Source organism: Pleurodeles waltl, chromosome 3_1, assembly GCF_031143425.1.
Source record: "Pleurodeles waltl isolate 20211129_DDA chromosome 3_1, aPleWal1.hap1.20221129, whole genome shotgun sequence".
Lineage (NCBI taxonomy): Eukaryota > Metazoa > Chordata > Amphibia > Caudata > Salamandridae > Pleurodeles > Pleurodeles waltl.
Window position 1 is genome coordinate 1,957,963,956 of NC_090440.1, and position 22,670 is coordinate 1,957,986,625.

The following is a 22,670-nucleotide window of genomic DNA, read 5'->3' on the forward strand; positions in this document are numbered from 1 at the left end:
GGTAAAGCCACCCTCATTTTGCAGCATGATTCAAGCTATAACCATGTCCCGAGTAACCGTCAACTGAGGATGGAGTAGCCGGGAATCTGCTGGCTACACATCACTTTCACAGTCCGGCTCTAATGCTAATATTATGCTACCGAAACGGACTCACTTCGGATCAAAGGCGGTAAAGTTCAGCCTGCTCCGCAGTGCCTGGAGTCCACAACCTTATGCACGTTTACGACTGTTTACCTAACGCAGATGCACGTGAGGACTCCACAGCCAATGAGCACTTCTGAATGTTGTACAAGGCACTATGATTGGCGGAGGAGGCGACAAGGCACGGTTTTAGGTCATTTTGCACTTTACGAATCCCTCCCACTCTAGGCAACTCGTAGATTATGTTCAGCCATTGGATCGACTCTCCTGCAACCCGGAAGTACTGAAAGTACATACAGCTATAGAGATCTGGACCGGCCCACCGACCAGTTGTTGTAAAGCTTATGGACGGATCATGTAAGCAGCGAACAGGTGTTCACCTTAGTTGGAATTGCTTATGGATACGAAGCACGTGATGAGACTGCTGGGTTGCGGAAAGAGTGCTAGAATGTTCGTGGGAGGAAAACACGCTGTTCTTTGGTGTCAGAGGCGTCAAATACTGAAATGCAATGCCTTCTGTTTTCAGGGGAATAGAAAAACATATATTTGCGAGTTAGGAAACAATAAGATTTTCCCCCAAAATACAAGTAAATTTAGTACACTGTGGAATTTGGGTAGTATGGAGGTAGGCTGGGAAACACCCACGAAGAACCCAAGATGGAAAATTAGTACACCCGAAAACCAAGAACTGAATGAAACTATGCCTCTGCCTCAGAAGAGTAAGAAGGCATTGATTCTGAACGCGGTCAGGCCGTGTGAATCAGAAGTATTCTTAAAAGAAGAAAGGTGGTCCCACGAAAGCACCAATCGGACATTGGGGGTGCCTATTCTTGCAGGTGAGCGTCAGTGATCGAAGTGCATTAAACATTTAAAAAAAAAAAAACAGTATGGGAACTGATGCTGCGCGCAGTTTGGGGGCGGAAGTGATGAGTGAGCGTGTGGGCGGGGTCAAACCCGTGGCTAAAAAGAATGGGGCATATTTGAGAAAAGTGGCACTGTACACAGTCAGAATTTGTGATGCTAGTCTGGGGCTTTGCAGGATCAGCGTAAAAAATGTTGACACTAATCCTGCAAAGCTCTTTGAGGCCCATTGTAATCAATGGTGTGCCTCCTTTTAATGCCTGCTCTGAGCAGGCTTTAAAAGTGCCGAAAAAAAATGCGCCTTTCCCCCACTCCCAACGGGAGAACGCCCCCTTTCCATACATTGTGTCTGGCACAGGCATAATGTAGCTCAAAGGGTTACAAAGTGGCGCAATGCATGCATTGTGCAACTTTGTAAATATGGCACGGGGATTTTGGCCTCGTCTGGCCACATTAGCGTAAAAAAAAAATGACGCTAACATGAGCAAAATAATTGAATCCTGGTTAGTGCAGTGGAGAACAGTGATGTGTGTTTGTTTAGTGCTTTGAGGCCCTGGTCTGTGACAGCACTGTAAGTTCTTATTTTAAACTTGCATTACACGCAGTATAACATAAGCTGGTACAAAATGCGGACAAAAAGTTTAAGATGAAAAAAGTGCTTCCAAAAATAGAGATGTTAATAATAGCAATACTGCACATAGTGTACTTTCTTTGTAATAGTCATTTAAAAGCACAGATTTTCAGCTAAGCTGGTAACTCCCTTGCAATATCACTCAAAAAGAACAAATATGTATCCGCAGGGAGCTTCAAGTGATTCTGTTAATTAAAGACAATACCTGCTTCCAAGCACCCTTTACATTTGTATATTAACTAGTTGTGCACATTTACATTTCATTCAGGTATACAGGCACCACAGCAAGGTGGCTTGTTAAGCTGTCTGCTCTCATTCTTTTTCACAGCAGTGGAGCGTACATTTGCGTTTCAGCTGATGCATTTCAACTCTTAGAACTAACCGTCCCAGAGCAATTGTGTTTACAGAAAAAGTAGAGGAACTCTTTTTTTCAAATAAGGAAAGTATGGGTGTAGGCAAGTGCCCCTTTTAGCATGGATACCCCCTCCCCAATTTGTGCCTGATATCTGATGCTAACTTGACTGAGTTTGTGCTGGGATCCTGTTAACCAGGCCCCAGGACCCATGTTCTTTCCCTAAACTGTACCCTTACTTCCACAATTGGCACACTTCTGGCACACAGCTAAGTCCCTTGTAAAATCTACCAGTGGTACCTAGGTCCCTGTGGCCAGGGAGGACATCTAAGGGCTGCAGCATATATTGTGCTACCCTAAGGGACCCCTCACCAAATACATGCACACTCCCATTGGAGATTGTGTGTCTTGGTGGGAAGAAAAAGGTAACGTCGACAGGGCATCCCTCTCTGGGTGCCTTGCCCACAAACCACTGCCTGTGGCATAGGTAAGTCAGCCCTCTAGCAGGCCTTACAGCCCTAAGGCAGGGTGCACTTTACCACAGGTAAGGGCATTGCTGCATGAGCAATATGCCCCTAAAGTGTCTAAGTCCATTCTTAGACATAGTAAGTGCAGTGTCGCCATAGTGAATACATCGGATGGGAGTTTGTCATTATGAACTCCACAGCTCCATGTTGGATTTACCGAAGACTGGGACGTTTAGTATCAAACTTTTCAGCTCAATAAACCCACACTGATGCCAGTGTTGGGTTTATTGAAAGATGCACACAGAGGGAATCTTAGAGATGCCCCCTGTATTTCACCCAACCATCTAGTGCGAGGCTGACTGGTCTGTTCCAGCCTGCCACTAACAGGCAAGTGTCTGACCCCATGGGGTGAGAGCCTTTGTGCTGTCTGGGGTCAGAGACAAAGCCTGCTCTGGGTGGAGGTGGTTCACACCTCCCCACCTTCAGTAACTGCAACACCTGGCGGTGAGTTTCAAAGGCTCTTGCCTTTTGTTGCACTGCCCCAGAGCACTCCAGCTAGTAGAGATGCCTGCCAACCCCACCGGGACCAAAACCCACTTATGGCAGCAGGACCAGCGGGAATATTAGTAAACATAAGGAGGATGACCACCTCTGCTGGGACCACTCCCCAGGGTGCCAAGCTGACCCCCTCTTTGCAGAATCCTCCATCTTGTTTTGGAGGAGGATAGCCAATAGGGCTAGGAATGTTCCCCGCTCCCCAAAAGGAGTGGGCACAGGAAGGGTGTAGCCACCCTCAGAGACAGTAGCCATTGGCTACTGCCCTTTGACTCTTGTAATGCCCCTAAATCTGGTATTTAGGGGCACCCCTGAACCTTGCTCTTCAGATTCCTGGTGACCTGAAAAGGAGAAAAAGACTGAAGAGCTTCACCAGTAGAGAAGACTCCAGACAAGAACTGAGTTGGCCCCAGCCCTCCCGGCCTGTCTGCAGCTTAAGACTCCTGCTACAAAAAGGCGACGCTTCCTGCAAGACCAGTGACCTCTACAGCCTCCTTCCTCCCCCCCCAACCCCGAGGACTGCCTGCCTACCCAAAGACCAAGATCTTCCAATGACAGCAAACCTGTCCACAAAAAAAAAGTTCCAAGAAGGACTCCAGAACCACCTCAGAGCTACAAGTCCTGCCCACTCTGCACCTGATGCCCAAGGCCCGTGTCCAGGTGGCCCACCGGTCCAGAGAAGGTCCGCAGGCAATTCTGACCCCGAGTGCACCCTGGATTTACCCCTCCTGACCAACACGACGATGCCTGCAGCCTGAATCCAGAGGACCCACTCTGACCGCAACCGGCGAAGATTGCCCAACGCCTTAAGGTACCCCTGCACGTGTAGCCCCCTGGCATTGAGGAACCCAACCAACGGTCCAGCAACATCCAGTGGGCTCTCTACTTACCTGTCCAGCAGTTGGTTTTCCTCAGTCGACTCCCTGGACCATGCCTGCAGCATCTTTGTGACCCCCGGGTTCCCTCATTGAAAAGCATTGGGTGCCCAGTGCTGTATTTGGACCTTGCACCTGGCCGCTGCTGATCGTGTGTTTTTGGTACTGACCTGCCCCACCCCGGTGCTGATCTAAACCCCCCCTAAGTCTGTGTCCTGAAGTCGCGGGTACTTAACTGCATCTGTTTCTTTCTGAGTGCCCCTAGTCTCCACAGGATCTCATTGGGTGCCCAATACCAACTTTGACTTCTGCACCCGTCCGGACCTGTGTTGCTGGTGGTGAACCCTTGGTGTCTTTCTAAACTTTATCCTGTGGGCACCTTAACCCCCGAAGACTGGGATTGCAAGTCAAGTGATTACCTGCAAATTGTGTTGTTACTTTTCCTCCCCCAGGACTGCATTGCTTTCTATGAGAAATTGCATTGTCTACTTATGAAATTGAAAAGTATTACTTAACTTACATGAAAACTGTTATCTGTAAATTCTAAACAAAATGCATTTGATACTTGCAAGTGAGACATTCTTGAAACTGTCCTTACCTGCAACAAAGATTCTTTTGGTTCTAGAAATAAAGTAACAAAATATATTTTTTGATACCTAAAACATTGGACTAGAGTTAGTCATTGAGTGTGTGCCTCATTTCTTGACTGTGTGTGTACAACAGATTCTTAGCACTACCTTCTGATAAGCCTAACTGCGCGACCATACTACCACAAAATAAAGCACTCATACTATCTACTTTAGCCTCTGTAAAACCTCCGGGGATCCACTGGACTCTGTTTCCTGCTATAGTCATGTCGTGCCATTCAATGCCACCCACTTCGACCACAGGTGAGTGTATAATGCTATAATCAATATTCAAAAGCATTTGCCATCAACTGTTTCATTTATGTTCCTATGCCTCTTATCAGATTTGGAACCACTGCTCTTAAACAACTTTGTGTCTTTTGGTCTTATTGTTGCGCTTACAATGTCCAGCTGTACTGAAGTAATATGCAGTAATGAGTTTGTTATTGCATTGCCTTTTGAATGGAGCAATAATTGTTCACTTTCACCTCACAACATTATACCTTTATTCGTATTAGAAGGTTAAGCTTTATCAGGATAAAACAAATGTTTCGGGAAATGTCTGAGAAGCCCATTTGTTTATGACAGAAGGCCAGTCATTATAGGATGAACAGTGCTGCCTTGCAATCTGCTAGGGACAGTGAGTGAAGTAGATAAATCATGGGTATGTCGAAGGTCTTGTGTCCCCTTTCATGAATCTGAATCAGTGCATTTCACATTTGCTAATAGCAGTTATGTGTAGAGGAAAAGCATTGGTAAAAATCCCACCTTCATACTCCTTGCATGTGTTCCTCTGTTTAAGGGTGTCCAAAGAGGATTTTTTTCCAGAAGAAATCCTACACTGGCATATAAATTAAAGGCTCTTGCAGTATAACCTCCTTGCTACAGTTTGTGTCACAATTACGTGACATACCTCGTGGAAAGGGTGTTTAAAGGAAGGTATGATGGAGGCCAACTAATGAAAAAGAATTGTGCATAAACATTTCCTTGCATCCTGAGTGAGCAATGAGACCTGCACTGTTCTTTTGTTTTTTTTAATTAAAAAAAAATTATTTGATTTGCAGATCTCCCCTTCACAGTTTGATAATAGCAAATAGTATGCATTTTAACTCTGTCTTTAAATAATTGCTCTTATCTGTATCTGACTTCATATTTGTTCTCAGACAGATTGACTGCGGCTCATTCATGCCCCCACCCTCCCGCCGTTCACTACTCCTTACCTCTTTAGAGTCCCCAGTGCGCCACCCCTCTTCCTAATGAGATGTGAGTGTTATGTCCACGCTCTGATATTTTCCTTTGTTTTTGTAGACAGTCAGTGGTTTTATGTCCAAGTTTCACTAGTAAAATACACTTCTCCCTAAACATTAGCTGTTTTATCGGGATTTGGATACCCAGTGCACAGCCACATCTTTTCATAACCACAGTGGCCAACATGGCTTTAAGAGGGCCGGGTCCTGTCAGTGCCCAGCACCAGCAGTTCTAAAATTCAGGTGCTGAGATGGGTTAGGAGATTGGGGTTTTCATTTATTCCCCCAGAGTGGAGAAAAATCTGAACTGTAGCAATACCACCCATCACTGACCTTTGATGTAACTTCAAATACTACTAAGTTATGCACTATCAGGCGCTAATCGGAAGATATGATCACCTGATGGTGAGCTCAACGTGCACCCCAGGGAATCAGAAGGAAAGACGGGAGGGCTGAAGGGCAGAGCTCAGGCTCTAAATCTAACCGATCTACAGTGCTAACCCTGCTGCATGGGCTGCTGCCAAGTTTGAGGAACTTCTTGACATTTTTCAAGCCCACAATAAATAAAAGTATATATGTTACAAAGAGTTTGTTTTAACGTTCCTAATGGAGTGTTATATTTATTTTGCACTCTCATACTTTTAGAAATGAAGCATTTTCAAAATTGTTTATGACAAAGTCATTTTTGTTACCAATTTATCTTGTGCCACTAAACACTAGTGACAGAGGCAATAGTCCTGGCTTGTTTAGGTGTAATGTCGGTAGTTGTATTATACATCTGTATGCAATAACAGAAAAAGGCAGCAAAATACCACTACAGTGGCACACTATGCTAAGCACAGATTTTTAGCTTACGTGTTTGTCACGCCCTTCATTACATAGGCCACACCTTTTGAGAGACCCCCCCCCCAGTTTTTCCATCCCACTTAAAGCCCTGCTGGAATGCAATCAAATATTTTAATCCACCGTGTCAATTCTTGTTCGTGCAATGGGGTGGCTTTTTGAGCTCTATTTGCAGACTCCTTCCTATAAATATTGGTTGGTGCACATTTACATGTCTTATATCTCATACATTTTGGGTCTTCTCTCCATCCCATCTTGGACATGTTTTCTCTGTTGTAGTACAGTCAGTGAAGGTACTTTAATTGGATTAAGTGAAGAAGATCCTTCACACCCCTAGACTTCAGAGCTTCACTCCGCAGTAGTATAGATTACTTATCTAGAAAGGGGCACACTGTTTTGCTCATTTTTCTAGTCAAAGGTTTGTGAACAAAGTCGATGAGAGAGAGGAATTGATTGGTTGTAACATACATGAAAGGCATGAAGTAAAAATGTTAGGATTGAAAAAGACATAATCCATCATTACGAGACCGCCAGGGCTGTGGTGGTGGTCTCACCGCCAACAGGCCGGTAGTGAAGACCGCCACATTACGAGTTGTTGGGTTTGTCAGAAGCCAAACAGCCACAACACCGCCTGGCCTGCCGGTGCAGTTGCACCGATGTGGCCGGCGGTGAGCTCCTTCAGCCCAGCAGCAGGCCTCAGCCTGCCGGCTGGATTACAAGGCTGCAGACCACCAGGCTTTCTGTGGTGGTAACCCCATCATGAAAACCCTGGTGGTAACGCACCCAGCAACAGGAATCCCCATTCCTGTCGCCGGCAGACGTAACCCCAAACGTCTACACATGCAGACCCCCCGACCCACACACTTACAAACACCCCCCACCCCTTCATGCATGCATGCATGCATTCACATACACACCCCTCTGCATACGCATACATTCACACAGACACTCCCATTCACTCGCATACATGTAGACACAAACCCCCACTCGTTCGCAAACATGCAGACACACACCCCCACTTGCTTGCAAGCACGCACTCAGACACCCCCATTCATGTGCACATACACGTACACAAACATTCACATTCAGTCGCATACATGCACGCATACCCCCTCCACTTACTCGCACTCATATTACACCCGCCTCCGCATACTCGCACTTGTGCACCTACACATACAGACACCCTCTACGGCTCGTAATACGGCAGACGGAGTCTTGCTGGCATGGCGATGCAGCTGCCTCTTCGGAGTTGGACTTCCGCCCATAAATGGGCAGAAGTCCTCCAGTGACTCCTAATATTGCGGTCAGTAGACCACCAGCGCTAGCGGTCTGTTGGCTGCAGCGGCTTTGGAGGTCTTACAAAAAGACATCCAAAGTCGTAATGAGGCCCATAATTTCTTTCTTTCCATAAATAAAGTTAGTAACTGTGTGAATGTAGATGTGTGATATCCTTTAAGGTTTAGAGTGACACATACATTATGCAAAAAAGAAGAGAGAACTCTGGGGAGTTCCCAAGTGTAGGTGGAGACTAGCTCAAGTGTAGAGCTCCTCTCCATCTAAACTTGGGAATCCCCAGGAGTTCTCCTTTTTCTATGTGTGTGTAGTATGCACATGTATGTGTGTGTGTGTGTATATATTTATTTATATATACACACACACAACTAAGTCGCATGGTTATAAGAGTATATAAAAGAAAGACATCCCTATATACAAAGTGATTAAATATGCCTGGTTACTTCTCCATAGATTGAGGCCTACCCATTTTTCCATAATTTTGAGTTTACTTAACAGATGGTTTCTAAGATTGGGGAGGGAGTGAAGCAGTGGTAAACCTTACACTGCCACATGTGTTAGTGAAGTGATTTTTTGGCTAAGGCTGTTGTTAGGGCGTGTCTTGTAAACTTCCAGCTTAACGTGGGTTACCACTGCAGGATGCTGTGTACGAAAAATAGTGTAATCCAGCCCACTACCTATCTCTTATAATGAAAGGATTCTTGTTTTTCATTTTTGGAGTTTTAACTAAAACACGTGTAAATAAAGAGTTATCTGGTTTTCCGGTATCCTATATGGCCGCATGGTGGATGTTAACCGTGTGTTGTTTATAACTTTGAGTTCTAATTGTTCCTGATCTAGGTTTGATAGAGCCAATATCACCCAACTACTTGTTCCCAGTTTCGTTGCACTTTGAGGTTCTGTTCTCTTCTTTTCATGTTTCATTTTCATTGTTGTCTCTTGTCCTTGGCCTCTTTTTGTACACTTGTTTTCCGACCTGGTGTCACATGGACAGCATTTCCAACAACCCTTATCCCCTGTGCTTTTGTATCACTGTTAAGATGATCGATGTCTCAGCCACATGTTTCAAGTGCTGTAGAAACAAATGCCAAACGTGGTCATGAGCTGCAGAATAAGCTCTCTGGTGTTCATGAGTGCTGTGGAAGCTTCCTCTAGTCTACATACGTGATGTTGCACAACTTACCAATTCCACAGCCTGTTTGAACTGCTTGGTGTCCTTTACGCTGCCCCTTGTCTCCAAGGTGTGGTTTATTCCATCTGAGGCCCTCCTTAGGGGGTCATGTTCTGCTAGCATCCCCCAAACCTCTGTGAATGTGACCAGCGTGGCTTGTGTTTTGGTTCCATTGTGCTTGCTAGTGCGTACTTCTTCTGGCGTCTCAAATGTGTATTTGCGCTATATCCATGTGGTCCCCAGTGCCAGCGCTGGTGGGCTCGGTGGCACTGTAGTTTGGAAGGCATGCCTTCTCTGTTAGTAAAGTCGGTTTTGGAGGGAACACAGAAGACTGCAAGGAATGTATGCCCCCTCCCCCGCTAACAGAATACATTTTGCTTTCAGAGCCCATCATTGAAAAATGGTGATGGGAGTGTTAGCTTGGGGGCTGCTGTTGTCAGCTGTATATTATTTTCATAACGGGTTGTGGTACAATGGGACCATTAGATTTATAGCGACAGGCCCTAGCGTTTCATGGTCCCAGTCCAGCTTCTATTTACTATATTCCGATAGGGCAAAGCCTTTCTTTCTCTGTATGGGGGGGGGGGTAGGAGAAGAACAGAGCAAGAAGAATGCATATGTATTCTACTTTAAAAAAAAATTCTTACAGAAAAAAGACATTTATACTTATCCTATAAATAGGACAGTAAAAACAATGCTTGAATATCTTAATTTTAACGTATTGTCTGGCATTAGTACTAAAATTATACATACAAAAATGATATATCTATAATATACTTGAGGGTTTTCCCCCATCCTTTTTCATTCATTGTTTTGTTATTGTGTCGTTCATATTTTTCTTTCGTCCACTACAGCACACAGCATGGGGCAGTGGGCCAGTCAGCTTCAGTCATTGGCTGACTTCACTGTGAGTGACAGCATTCTTCCCTTTGTCAAGGTGCACATCCTCACAAAAGTAGTTTTCTTCAGTGCCACAGACTACTGTGGCAAAGTGTGCTGTTTAGCAACATAAAATTTTTTCTTTTAGCAGTGTGCTTTTTATAGTCTGGCTCAACAGCGTATCTGTGGCCAGAGGCTTTGGTGCTGTCCATATGTTTGGAGCTAGCAATAAATTTTTTGATTGGACAGAAGTTGTGAGCTTTCACAAGCAAGTGCTTGCCTTCCATGCAGCTGTGATCATTTTGTTTATGTATCCAGCTGCTTGAGTGTGAACTTTCAGGGGCCACACAACACTAATGCTATTAAAGTGACCAACTTAACTAGATCATTTATGGTGTTTTGCACTGGCTGCAGCATAGATGGAGTACAGCAGTCATTAACCTACATGGATGTTTAGGTCTGGCATTAAAGTGCAACTGTCACCTGACCTAACCGTATCCAATATTATTCTACAGTTCTTTGCTTCCACACAAATACATACAAATTCCCATGCTATTTTCTTGTAATGCTTCACATTACCATACAACATTCTAGACCTACTGGCATTGCCAATACTTGTTTATAATGGCAAGGGCTAGGCAGCTCCCCTAGCAATAAAGTTTTTTACAAGAAACATGATAAAATGAAATGAAACAAAGCCAAAGCACTGGCAGACAGCGTCAGACCAACTGTTTTTTTCTAATGCTTGTTCTAGTGTGCTGTCACGGAGGTTGCTGCAGCACTTATTTTAAAGGCCCCACTCAGGAACTCAGCGATGCCAAATGGTTGTTACATTTGTGAGCTCTAGCACCAGAGGTTTGGATAATGCCTTTTCTGCCAGTTTTCGTTCTACAGAGAGAGTGGCACTCTCAAGGCCTCAGGCAGGAGAGAGAACACGTTATCCACCTTTCATTATTGGAGTTGGATCTTTCTCCAGGCTTTATGTTATCTTGGCTTGGGGAGGGGGGGTTCTGTTTACAAAGCAGATACGGTTAATTCAGGTTACACTTGGTAGCCACTTCTCTGATAGCCTTAATCTTGTTAATACTATGATCCCCTCTATCCGTGCTGCCATCCTTGATTATAAGTGATATCTGTACCATATTCTCATCACCAGTTCCATCCACAGGAAAAGTGAGGGCTTCCTTGAGAATAAGTTAGAAGAAGCAAAGATGTCAGAAGCAGTGCTTTTGCCCTCGCCATTTTTTCATCTACTGTTGCTGACCCTTCAGTGTTCTGGTAGTGGTTATTTTAGTGGTTAGCAAATCTGGTGTCTCCTAGGCAGGAACCTTAATTTTCTCAGTCAGCCATGTAGGAGTCTTCTTATACCGTAGTGGTTCCAATTAATTTGAGGCATTTTTATTATGTTTTCCGTGTGATGATGACACTCTGCTGTTGGTTTGTTACTCGTCCTTCTTCCGTGTTTATAGCATCCCTCAAAGTCATCGTCTTTGACAAGACAGGGTAGGCAACGGCCAGTGGTTGAACCGTTTGCACCTGTTGAAAAAAGCCCATCACCTTTCTTTTTCCTTCAGGAAACGGCCGCAGCAGTCCACAAAGCTTAATACGGTATTTAGAGAATTTGCACAGTGGAAATGCCGTTTAACTCATTTAAAAAAAAATATATTTCTTTATTAGCATTTTCACCCTAGCACAACAGGATTACACCAAGGGTCAAAGCTTTAATTATCATATTAACAGCAGTTTGGAGCAATGAGCAGTTTGATAATTACCTCCCAAGGAGCAGTTACCCCATTTTTTAACCAAATATCACATAATGTACCGAATTTTCCCTAACGGGAGGTTGGCACTCAAAGTACTGTTTCGTCCAGGATAGCCCTCATTCGGGGTTGCTCATCCCATAGGTATGTAGTTCGTGCATAATGTCTGTATTGTAAGAAGTGGCCAGTGACAAAATGCTCAACCATAAACCACTGAAAACAGCTTTCTGGGAACCCGAGGCCGCAGGGCGATTCATGCATCCCTGTATCCTAATCTTCCTTCTTGCCTTAATCAGGCTAGACTGAACGCGTGTAACTTTGTTCACCAGTGTTATCGAGATCGAAGAGTCAAGACCACACGTTTCCAAGAGCGAGACGTGCTTACTCGCAGAAAGTATGATCACAAACTCTTGTTCTCACCCCTGAAAAAAATCCTAAGTCACACATAGGCCGCACAGACAACGCATTATGAATAGGACTTCAAGTTTCTGATGCAGCTTTGGTTTTGTTTATTAGAACATCTACTCCGTGTGAAGTCCGATCCCTTCCCCCGAGTCGACCCCATCCGCATAAAAAAACAATCCGGCAAGCAATTCCACACCTGCCTCTGGTGACTTATTTACCTTCAGTTCCGGTTTTCACATTAGGAGAGGACACAACCATTGGATTATTGGAGCCATAGGCTTTATTCGGTTCAGTTGAAACATTTCAGCTAACATACCTGAAAACAATAATAATTTATAAAAACAAAATACACTGTCAAATTGTGTCCTGGCAACGTGGAGTCTTCGGGTCGCACTGGGCACCTCTGCTGAGAAAGTGAGAGCAAATTGAAGTAGTCTGCGCCCGGAGTATTATTTATTGCCCTAGGTCAGTGCAAAGATTTTGGCACCCTAGCCCAAGTGACCTTCGCCTCCCCGTTTTCTTGGCAACTCTGATGCTTCTCAAGCATTATAGCGCCTCCTTGCTGGTGGTCCAATACACAACTGTTTAATATTGACTAGTCACAGCAGTTGTCCTAATAATACTCCATCAGATTTGCAAAAAAAACAACACAAAAGGTTGTTTTTAAGATTATTTTTCCCAGTTTATGGACTTCTCATAGTTTAATATTGTCAAAATTAGATAATTCAACTCCTGTTTTACACACGCACCATGTCGCCTTTGAGAAGTAAAAGCTAGTAAGATATGTCATCTGACTAATCCCTTGCTGCATAGATATGAGTATATCCTAACAAATATCTATCCATCTGTGGCTGATGTAAACGAGAAGATTACATTGGAAAAACATTGCCTGATGTTTTAAGCACTGGATTACTATGGACACGCAAAGGGGGCGCATTGTGAATGCAAAGTTGTTGTTAGGTGTATGCTATTTTTTTTAATACTTCCTTTCTCCCGAATGAACGTCAAGATTTTCTTTTCATGCCATTTGAGGCACACCACAAGAGTTTACCAACATTTATTGGATGGTTTTCGTTTCAGTGTTCTCCTTTTTCTCTTTCTCTAAATCGGACGACAAGGAAAGTGAAGAGAAGCAGAAAGATGAGGGTTTAGAAGAGGAAGACAGGATTATATTTCTGTTGAAAAAAGCAAAGGTAAAGTATGAATGATACTTGTTTTCATAATTGTACACTTGGCAGACAAACATAGTGGCTTAATGTCTGTAGATGCATCATTAATAAACGAAATCATATTCAGCCAACAAATTCAAATACAAAATTTAGGAAATAAGTAGCTGTGGTGCTCAGTTTGATATGCCACTTAAGTAATGCCTAGTTAATGCTAAATACTCTTCTTTTTTTGTACGTTTAGCACACCACAAAATACTCCTGCGTTTCAGCCATTTGGCCTCTTTCAGAGCGCCAAACAAGCTTTAGTATAAAAGGCTTGCTTCTCTGTGGAATTAAGCATTTAAAGGAACAATCCCAAAGGTGCCACAACCTGACACTTTGCTTGACATTTTCAGTAAACCCTTTTAAAAGGGACCCACCTTAAGCAGCTGAATGATGCAGGTTTTAAGAAGAAACATATTATGGTAATTTTCAGGAGATTGTAAATGGAAAAAAACACAACTAAATAACTAATTCTAAAAAATGATAGCCTTTGCAAGACTTTTCTCCATTGTAAAGTAGAGTAGCCCTCTTTAGAATAGATAAGAGATTTCCCAGTAGACTGAAGACTGTTAAAAACTAGCAGGGCTTGAGCAAGTACAGTTGCATATGAAGGAGAGTATATCTTCTTTGGTCAGTAGTTATCTTCTGTTTAATTCTTTACAGCTGAGCATAATGAAGAGTGAACTTGAAGATGCAGAGCGGATTTTACACCAAGCTGCCCGTCTCGCCCATGAGTCTGACAACAGGAAAGCCATTATATATACATATGACCTGGTAATGTAAGCCTTCTGAAGGATCTTTATCCTTTGGGATGGATCTCAGTGTAGAAGGAAATATCTTGGAGGGGGAAGGTGGAGGGTGCAGAGCACAGACAAAGTATATATAGATATTCTAATGTCTAGTCGAGATGCCTTTATTGGAGATACTGATGTTAATGTTAATAGTATTAATCATGATTTGTACTGTTGTCACAAGCTTGGAAATAAGCAGTGGCAATGACTACCCCACTGGCATCAACACATTTAGCTTCCACAGCGTTACAAAACACTATGGGCCTCATTCTGACCTTGGCGGACGGCGGAGGCCGTCCGCCAGGGTACCGCCGCTGAATGACCGCACCGCGGTCAAAAGACCGCGGCGGCCATTCAGACATTTCCTCTGGGCCGGCGGGCGCTCTCCAAAAGAGCGCCGGCCGGCCCAGAGGAAATGCCCCTGCAACGAGGACGCCGGCTCAGAATTGAGCCGGCGTAGTTGCAGGGGTGCGACGGGTGCAGTTGCACCCGTCGCGTATTTCAGTGTCTGCTTAGCAGACACTGAAATACTTTTCGGGGCCCTCTTACGGGGGCCCCTGCCGTGCCCATGCCATTGGCATGGGCACGGCAGGGCCCCCCAGGGGCCCCGCGGCACCCCCTACCGCCATCCTGTTCCTGGCGGGCGAACCGCCAGGAACAGGATGGCGGTAGGGGGTGTTAGAATCCCCCATGGCCATGGGGGATTCTAAGGGCAGCGGTAAACCGGCGGGAGACCGCCGGTTTGCCTCTTCTGACCGCGGCCGAACCGCCGCGGTCAGAATGCCCTGCGGGGCACCTCCGGCCTGTCGGCGGTGCTCCCGCCGACCCTGGCCCCGGCGGTCTTATACCGCCGGGGTCAGAATGACCCCCTATGTAGGAATAAGACTGACCTGCAAGGATTCTGTACTCTGCTTGTAGCAGTGACATACATGGACACAGCCAGATTTGGTTTTCTTATTATGAAAAGATTTTACCAAGCTTCACTGACACACAGTACACATACATCGCTATTACAAGATTCACAGAACAGCAGCAGCTCAATCTGCAGCAGTGCAAGCTTCCCTTACATAAACATATCTCGCATAGCGTGCACATCACACCTGCATACTTCCTCATGCTCACAATATAGGAAAAGCATGTGTGGCAGAAAAAGAACTCTCACAACAGGAATAACATGAGCAGGAAAGAGACGTTTTAAGGCATGAGCATAGGGGCTCTGGCCTAGGGCCCCAGCCTTTCAGGAGGTCTCCTGATAGACCAGCTCTGTTCTGCACCTCCTTAAACATCTCTGCTAAAAATACAGTTTTCCTTGAATTTATTTTCAATGTGGGTGATGTGTGAGGGTCTATTGCAGACATTTTGCAGATAAATTTTGTGTTTATCTTTGATGTAACAGCCATAAAAAAATTCTTTTAGTTAAAAACGGGACTTCACATATGAGAAATTGGAGGGTGTCATAGAGATGTTTTGCAGTAATATTAGTTAGCTGCTGCTGCTGTGTTACAATTTAAAAGAACATGTGACTATCTCTGAATATTAGATGTAAACACATTTAAAAATGTCCCGTGCCTGTGCACTGTCAGTGACCTGGACAAAGAGGCCAAGAAAGAGCTGAAATTATACCTTGAAAGCTGTTCTGAAGAAGTGTTCCCGAAATCCTTAAGATGTCCCTGGCAATATTTTGAACTTCCCTTCTATACATACTGGATTTGCACCACAGGTTGTAGCATTGTAAGCACCCATGGTTAATGGACATGTTTGTGTTTCTGTATTGAATGGGAGAATTTGGATGAATTGCGGCACGTTTTACAAGGTACACTGTGAGACATGGTGAAGATGGAGAGCGTCTCGGGGCAGTCAGAGGTTGCTGGGTTCAACTTGGAACAGTTGAAGCCATTTACAGCTGTTGTTCTGGCACTCTTTACTATTAGATCATACGTTGATCAGCAAGTAATCCTCTTTATTACTTGGTTCTCAAAATAGCGTGACAGAGCAGTCCAGGAACCTCAAGAATGTGGAGTGAGCAAGGAACTCATTTCTCAGAAAACATAGCAATACCACTCAGCAGTGGCACTTCAGACAGTGCTTTGCTTTATAAAAAGAATTGTAATTTATTACACACTAAACTGGTTGCAACGTGTAGATACTTGCACATTAATATTTTTTAAATCGAGATAAAATGAATAGTGGACTCAGTAATTAAATAGTACAAAGAGCCACACAACTTGTGTATAAGGTTTTGGGAGGACTTTTAAATACAAACAAATGTGGTAAAAGGCAAGTGGCAAGGTAAGAGGCGGTGAGGGTAAACCTCCCAGAAAAATTGTTGGGCCCATTCAGGGGTGGGAGCACGGCCTGACGATTAGGTTCACCGCTGCTGTCCACTTGTCAGTGGGCTTTCTGCTTCCCTGGGGTGCAGATTCAGATACGACTCCCCAGTTTGCCCCCAAGGACAGGAAGAAAAGCTGTTGAACGTGTTCTAGTGTGGGGAACAGTCCAATGTATGGACAGGCCACCACCACACCCTATTTTTTTGTTACCTTTCTTCTTTGGACTGTATAGGTTTCTGCTCTAAAGGGAGGCAGTGTGGAGTATTCCTTCCCCAGTAAACCCACCCTTGGGGAGCACGTGCCAATAGCTAAGGAGAAACAAACACCAGAAGGGTTTTCAGAATCCTGTAGTGGATGACCATTGACATCCATCCTAGAACAGTTCAGTCAGTGTCAGTGGCTTATACACCACAGTAGTGATGTTTAAACAGCACTGCTTTTTTTTTTTCCAAGGGACGCGGGGTGCTCTTTAAAAAAAAATGTGTTTAGGAATAGAAACACTGGAGATTTTGTCTTTTGTTCCTTGCAGGCTATCATCCCTGTGTTTGCGGTTAGTTACGGGGATTGCAGATAGCAACCTGCCTAATTAATATTCACTAGACAGGTTGTTTTGCTGCAGCCCTGTCCGTCCTCAACTGGACAGTTTATGATGAGCTTTATTAGTATATAGGTCGCATTGTAAAATTAAATACTGGTCATATAAATGTTGATGCATAATTTGAAACCACTTTTTGATACCAGTCTTTTGTTCATCTGGCCCATAGTTCTGTCAATGAAGGGTCCATGACCAGGCCTTTTCAGTGCTGCTGAGTAAGTCCTAGAACCACCAAACTTGATCTACAGCCTCCAGTAAACAAATGTGATGTGCATTCTACTCTTCACAGATAAGCTTGTCTGGCATATACTGCAATCGTAAATGTGTTTCACGGATGGGTGGGAGCTCACACCATTTAAAAGGTTTTCCGATATAACCACACTCCTCTGCTGTTGCATAGTACTCCAGACTGAAATCAAGAACAGCTTTCAAAAAGAGTCCAGCCTGACGGGAAGTCTGGATCAGAGTCCAGCCCAACTGGGAGCTTGGATCATTGCACATAGGGAGATTAGAAGGGGGCAGCGTACAGTGCTGAGTACCAGTCTACCTTTTAGTTCCTGTACAGAATTGCTGAAGATTAAGTGTACGTGAAGCTTGCATCCATCTGCCCCTCTGTTGCTTATCCATAATTCTGGCCATCAATATTAGCCTGCTTGCTTGAGTCTGACTGCATGACTCTTGTATGTGTGATCTCTGAGAGCGAGAGCTCTGTGTGTTATCCTGTGTCAATTGGTGAATACATATTTGGTGGTTTGTATGCATGTGTTCCTCTTGGCCTGTGTTCATTAGGATCTAAAAATTTACATAAATATTTCGGGTCATACCACCACTGTAAACTGGCTACATTCTCTCTTGTATTAAATTTTCCACCATCGGCCTGTAGTTGAAACCTTTCACCATGTGAACATCATGCATACCAGGTTGATAGGATTACCGTTATTTATATCTGGTCTATAAAATAAATTATAAACACCAGGTAAAACATGTTGTAAAAAAGTTATTTTGTGCGCTGCACACTGGAATATTGGCTGTATGCCTGTTATTATCATTGAACTTGCTTTTCTTCCCGTGCTCCTGTGCTTTGTGTAGACACCATAAACGAGAAATTCACAAGGCATTCAAATTCATGTCTTCATGCCATCACTGTTGTACTCATTGACAATGCTTATGAATGTCCAGTCAGGGCTATGACTTAAAAGAAATAACATTTTAATTAACATATTAGAATTATCTCACTAACACTGAAGGTTGTATAATCCACATTTAGTGTTTGAGCCCGATTCCAGTTTTCACAGATCAGTTTGCATTGCTGGCCAGGAGATTATTTCGGGAGAACGTCTTTCATAGAAAGTTGTGGGCCAATATTTTCCTATGAGCGTTATGCACCATGTATATTTCCCGTGCTGTCAATAGTGCTGATATTTTGACATTGATTTAAAGTGTGATGGTACCACTGTGGTGCTAATTACTGAGCCTCTACAAATACCTAGACTCCTTTAACGGAAATCCACCCAAGTGAAACAATGCTGAAGTAAAAGTACAGGGGTTTAGTCCTTCTGAGGTATTGTAGTCTCCTAGTAGATTACATTTAAGGTTGGGGACCGCAATAGGCAATCAGGACTGATGTCTCAGATTTTACTTGTTGTGTTAAAAAAGCTCCCTCTCCCCCCCCCCCCAATGGTGCTGAGTCATTGGGTTAGCCCACTATTGGGGTTAGTTAACTCCAAACTGAAAACTGTTACACACTTGAACCCTTGGAGGTCAGTGCAGGGATGTCTTAAGTCTCCCTTTTTCAGAAGGTGAACAAAGCATGTCTGTGGGCTCTTGTAGTTACTAATCTATATTTTGCAAAGTAAATTGTGCTATGTTAAAAATAAAACATGCCAGGAATCCTTAAATCCAACTAGTGTTTAATGCAAAATAGCAAACAGCACAGCAAAAGATAGTTGTCATTTTAACTGACCAGGGCTCTAGCTAGAAAACTGTCATATAACTAAACTACATTTCATATATATCCTTACTTCCAGGACTGTTGTTGCTGGCGTGCTCCTGAACATCAGTGATGCATGGAAACTAACATGTCCGCCTGTGTGTTAACATATTACGATCCTCATTCTTGATAAAGATAATACTAGCACTCCAGTTGCTGCATGCCAATATTTAGTTGGGATGAAGAAACCAAAGCAATGTGTTTCGACTGTGCATGATAGCCTTGTTCATGACAATACTCTATTGTATTCTATGCATATAGCCTCGATCCCTCTTTCTTACCTACTTGTAATTTGTTAAATTCATTGTCATTTATATACACCATTAATGAAAAATTGTTTACATTCTTTAAAACATACAGAAATTCTGAATGAATTTAAATAGTTTACAAATTAAACTAGTACACATTTCATCAAATTCATGAATTGCAAAGTTTACTTTATCAATACAAGCCTAAATTCCAATATAAATCAAGACTACAGTTAATGCGTTATGGGATAAATATGCTTTAGCTGCAAATTCACATACAATCTATCAGAAACTTAGAATGCCAGCTATTGAACTATTACTTGATATTTGCAGTGTTATACATCATCAATTTATAAATTCTAAGGTTATTTTGTTAATCAGTATAAACCCGAATTTCAGTCTAATTCTGTGAATTAATTCAAGTCTAAAAAAAACCCTGATCAACATTGTATATTCTTGTTGCAAATCCCATTGTCACCCAAGTCATGTGTTTGAGCTCCACAGTCTCTTTGTGTTTTCTTATCCAACCTTATTCCAGTTTATTGTGTAAAGGCCCAGTGGGCAACAAAAACAAGATTTCCTTGTTAAACCCTTTATGGTGGCAACATCTCAAAATAAACAGGTGAGCAAAAACAAATACATTTCAACTGAGTTGCAAATCGATTTCCAATTTGATAGATTTTTCCAGATAAAATCATTCTCAAAATGTACAAACACAATCTCTCGTTGTAATCACAACAATGGCATCTACTGTCTTGCTAGAGAGCTATCACCTGGTACTTTTACAAGTAAGTATGTGGTTCTTCGTCCACATTGAGGCCATTGGTTCCTTGCAGTCAATGTCTAAAATAAAACTAGTTGTAGGAAGTTGGCTCTGTATGCACTATTTCAAAGTAAGGAATAGTATGCACAGAGTCCAAGGGTTCCCCTTAGAGGTAAGATAGTGGCAAAAAGAGATAATACTAATGCTCTATTTTGTGGTAGTGTGGTCGAGCAGTAGGCTTATCAAAGGAGTAGTGTTAAGCATTTGTTGTACATACACACAGGCAATAAATGAGGAACACACACTCAGAAACAATTCCAGGCCAATAGGTTTTTGTTATAGAAAAATATATTTTCTTAGTTTATTTTAAGAACCACAGGTTCAACTTCTACATGTAATATCTCATTTGAAAGGTATTGTAGGTAAGTACTTTAGGAACCGTTGGGGGTTCAGAGCAACCCCAAAGTCACCACACCAGCAGCTCAGGGCCGGTCAGGTGCAGAGTTCAAAGTGGTGCCCAAAACGCATAGGCTTCAATGGAGAGAAGGGGGTGCCCCGGTTCCGGTCTGCCAGCAGGTAAGTACCCGCGTCTTCGGAGGGCAGACCAGGGGGGTTTTGTAGGGCACCGGGGGGGACACAAGTCCACACAAAAAGTACACCCTCAGCAGCGCGGGGGCGGCCGGGTGCAGTGTGCAAACAAGCGTCGGGTTTCCAATGGGAGCCAATGGGAGACCAAGGGGTCTCTTCAGCGGTGCAGGCAGGCAAGGGGGGGGCTCCTCGGGGTAGCCACCACCTGGGCAAGGGAGAGGGCCTCCTGGGGGTCACTCCTGCGCTGGAGTTCCGATCCTTCCAGTGCTGGGGGCTGCGGGTGCAGGGTCTTTTCCAGCCGTTGGGATTTTAGAGTCAGGCAGTCGCGGTCAGGGGGTGCCTCGGGATTCCCTCTGCAGGCGTCGCTGTGGGGGTTTAGGGGGGACAACTTTGGTTACTCACGGTCTCTGAGTCGCCGGAGGGTCCTCCCTGAGGTGTTGTTTCTCCACCAGTCGAGTTGGGGTTGCCGGGTGCAGTGTTGCAAGTCTCACGCTTCTTGCGGGGATTGCAGGGGTCTTTAAATCTGCTCCTCTGAAACAAAGTTGCAGTCTTTTTGGAACAGGTCCGCTGTCCTCGGGAGTTTCTTGTTCCTCTTGAAGCAGGGCAGTCCTCTGAGGATTCAGAGGTCGCTGGTTCTGGGGAAAGCGTCGCTGGAGCAGGTTTCTTTAGAAGGCAGGAGACAGGCCGGTAGGACTGGGGCCAAAGCAGTTGGTGTCTTCTTTCTTCTTCTGCAGGGGTTTTTCAGCTCAGCAGTCCTCTTCTTCTGTAAGTTGCAGGAATCTAGTTTCCTAGGTTCTGGGAAGCCCTTAAATACTAAATTTAAGGGCGTGTTTAGGTCTGGGGGGTTAGTAGCCAATGGCTACTAGCCCTGAGGGTGGGTACACCCTCTTTGTGCCTCCTCCCTGAGGGGAGGGGGGCACATCCCTAATCCTATTGGGGGAATCCTCCATCTGCAAGATGGAGGATTTCTAAAAGTCAGAGTCACCTCAGCTCAGGACACCTTAGGGGCTGTCCTGACTGGCCAGTGACTCCTCCTTGTTTTTCTCATTATCTCTCCTGGACTTGCCGCCAAAAGTGGGGGCTGTGTCCAGGGGGCGGGCATCTCCACTAGCTGGAGTGCCCTGGGGCATTGTAACACGAAGCTTGAGCCTTTGAAGCTCACTGCTAGGTGTTACAGTTCCTGCAGGGGGGAGGTGTGAAGCACCTCCACCCAGAGCAGGCTTTGTTTCTGTCCCCAGAGAGCACAAAGGCCCTCACCACATGGGGTCAGAAACTCGTCTCTCAGCAGCAGGCTGGCACAGACCAGTCAGTCCTGCACTGAACAATTGGGTAAAATACAGGGGGCATCTCTAAGATGCCCTCTGTGTGCATTTTTTAATAAATCCAACACTGGCATCAGTGTGGGTTAATTATTCTGAGAAATTTGATACCAAACTTCCCAGTTTTCAGTGTAGCCATTATGGAGCTGTGGAGTTCGTTTTTGACAGACTCCCAGCCCATATACTCTTATGGCTACCCTGCACTTACAATGTCTAAGGTTTTGCTTAGACACTGTAGGGGCATAGTGCTCATGCACATATGCCCTCACCTGTGGGATAGTGCACCCTGCCTTAGGGCTGTAAGGCCTGCTAGAGGGGTGACTTACCTATGCCACAGGCAGTGTGAGGTTGGCATGGCACCCTGAGGGGAGTGCCATGTCGACTTAGTCATTTTCTCCCCACCAGCACACACAAGCTGGCAAGCAGTGTGTCTGTGCTGAGTGAGGGGTCCCTAGGGTGGCATAAGACATGCTGCAGCCCTTAGAGACCTTCCCTGGCATCAGGGCCCTTGGTACCAGGGGTACCAGTTACAAGGGACTTACCTAGGTGCCAGGGTTGTGCCAATTGTGGAAACAATGGTACATTTTAGGTGAAAGAACACTGGTGCTGGGGCCTGGTTAGCAGGGTCCCAGCACACTTCTCAGTCAAGTCAGCATCAGTATCAGGCAAAAAGTGGGGGGTAACTGCAACAGGGAGCCATTTCTTTACACTAGTTTCCAATTTTCTGAG

At 44.4% G+C, this 22,670-nt stretch overlaps 1 protein-coding gene across 6 annotated transcripts in view; it reads left to right on the top strand.

Annotated features, from left to right (window-relative positions):
• The first annotated feature begins 373 nt into the window (after positions 1-373).
• TTC19 (tetratricopeptide repeat domain 19) overlaps positions 374-22,670 on the top strand; it is a 108,449-nt gene continuing 86,152 nt past the window's right edge. The window contains exons 1-4 of one of the 6 annotated variants that reach the window (XM_069226302.1): positions 398-977; positions 4,686-4,772; positions 13,187-13,299; positions 13,981-14,091. In XM_069226302.1, coding sequence (XP_069082403.1) covers positions 539-977; positions 4,686-4,772; positions 13,187-13,299; positions 13,981-14,091 — 750 coding nt within the window. In that variant the 5' untranslated portion in view covers positions 398-538. Of the gene's footprint in view, positions 978-4,685; positions 4,773-13,186; positions 13,300-13,980; positions 14,092-22,670 lie in introns of all 6 variants that reach the window. The other 5 variants (XM_069226301.1, XM_069226304.1, XM_069226306.1 and 2 more) reach the window with 5 other exon arrangements.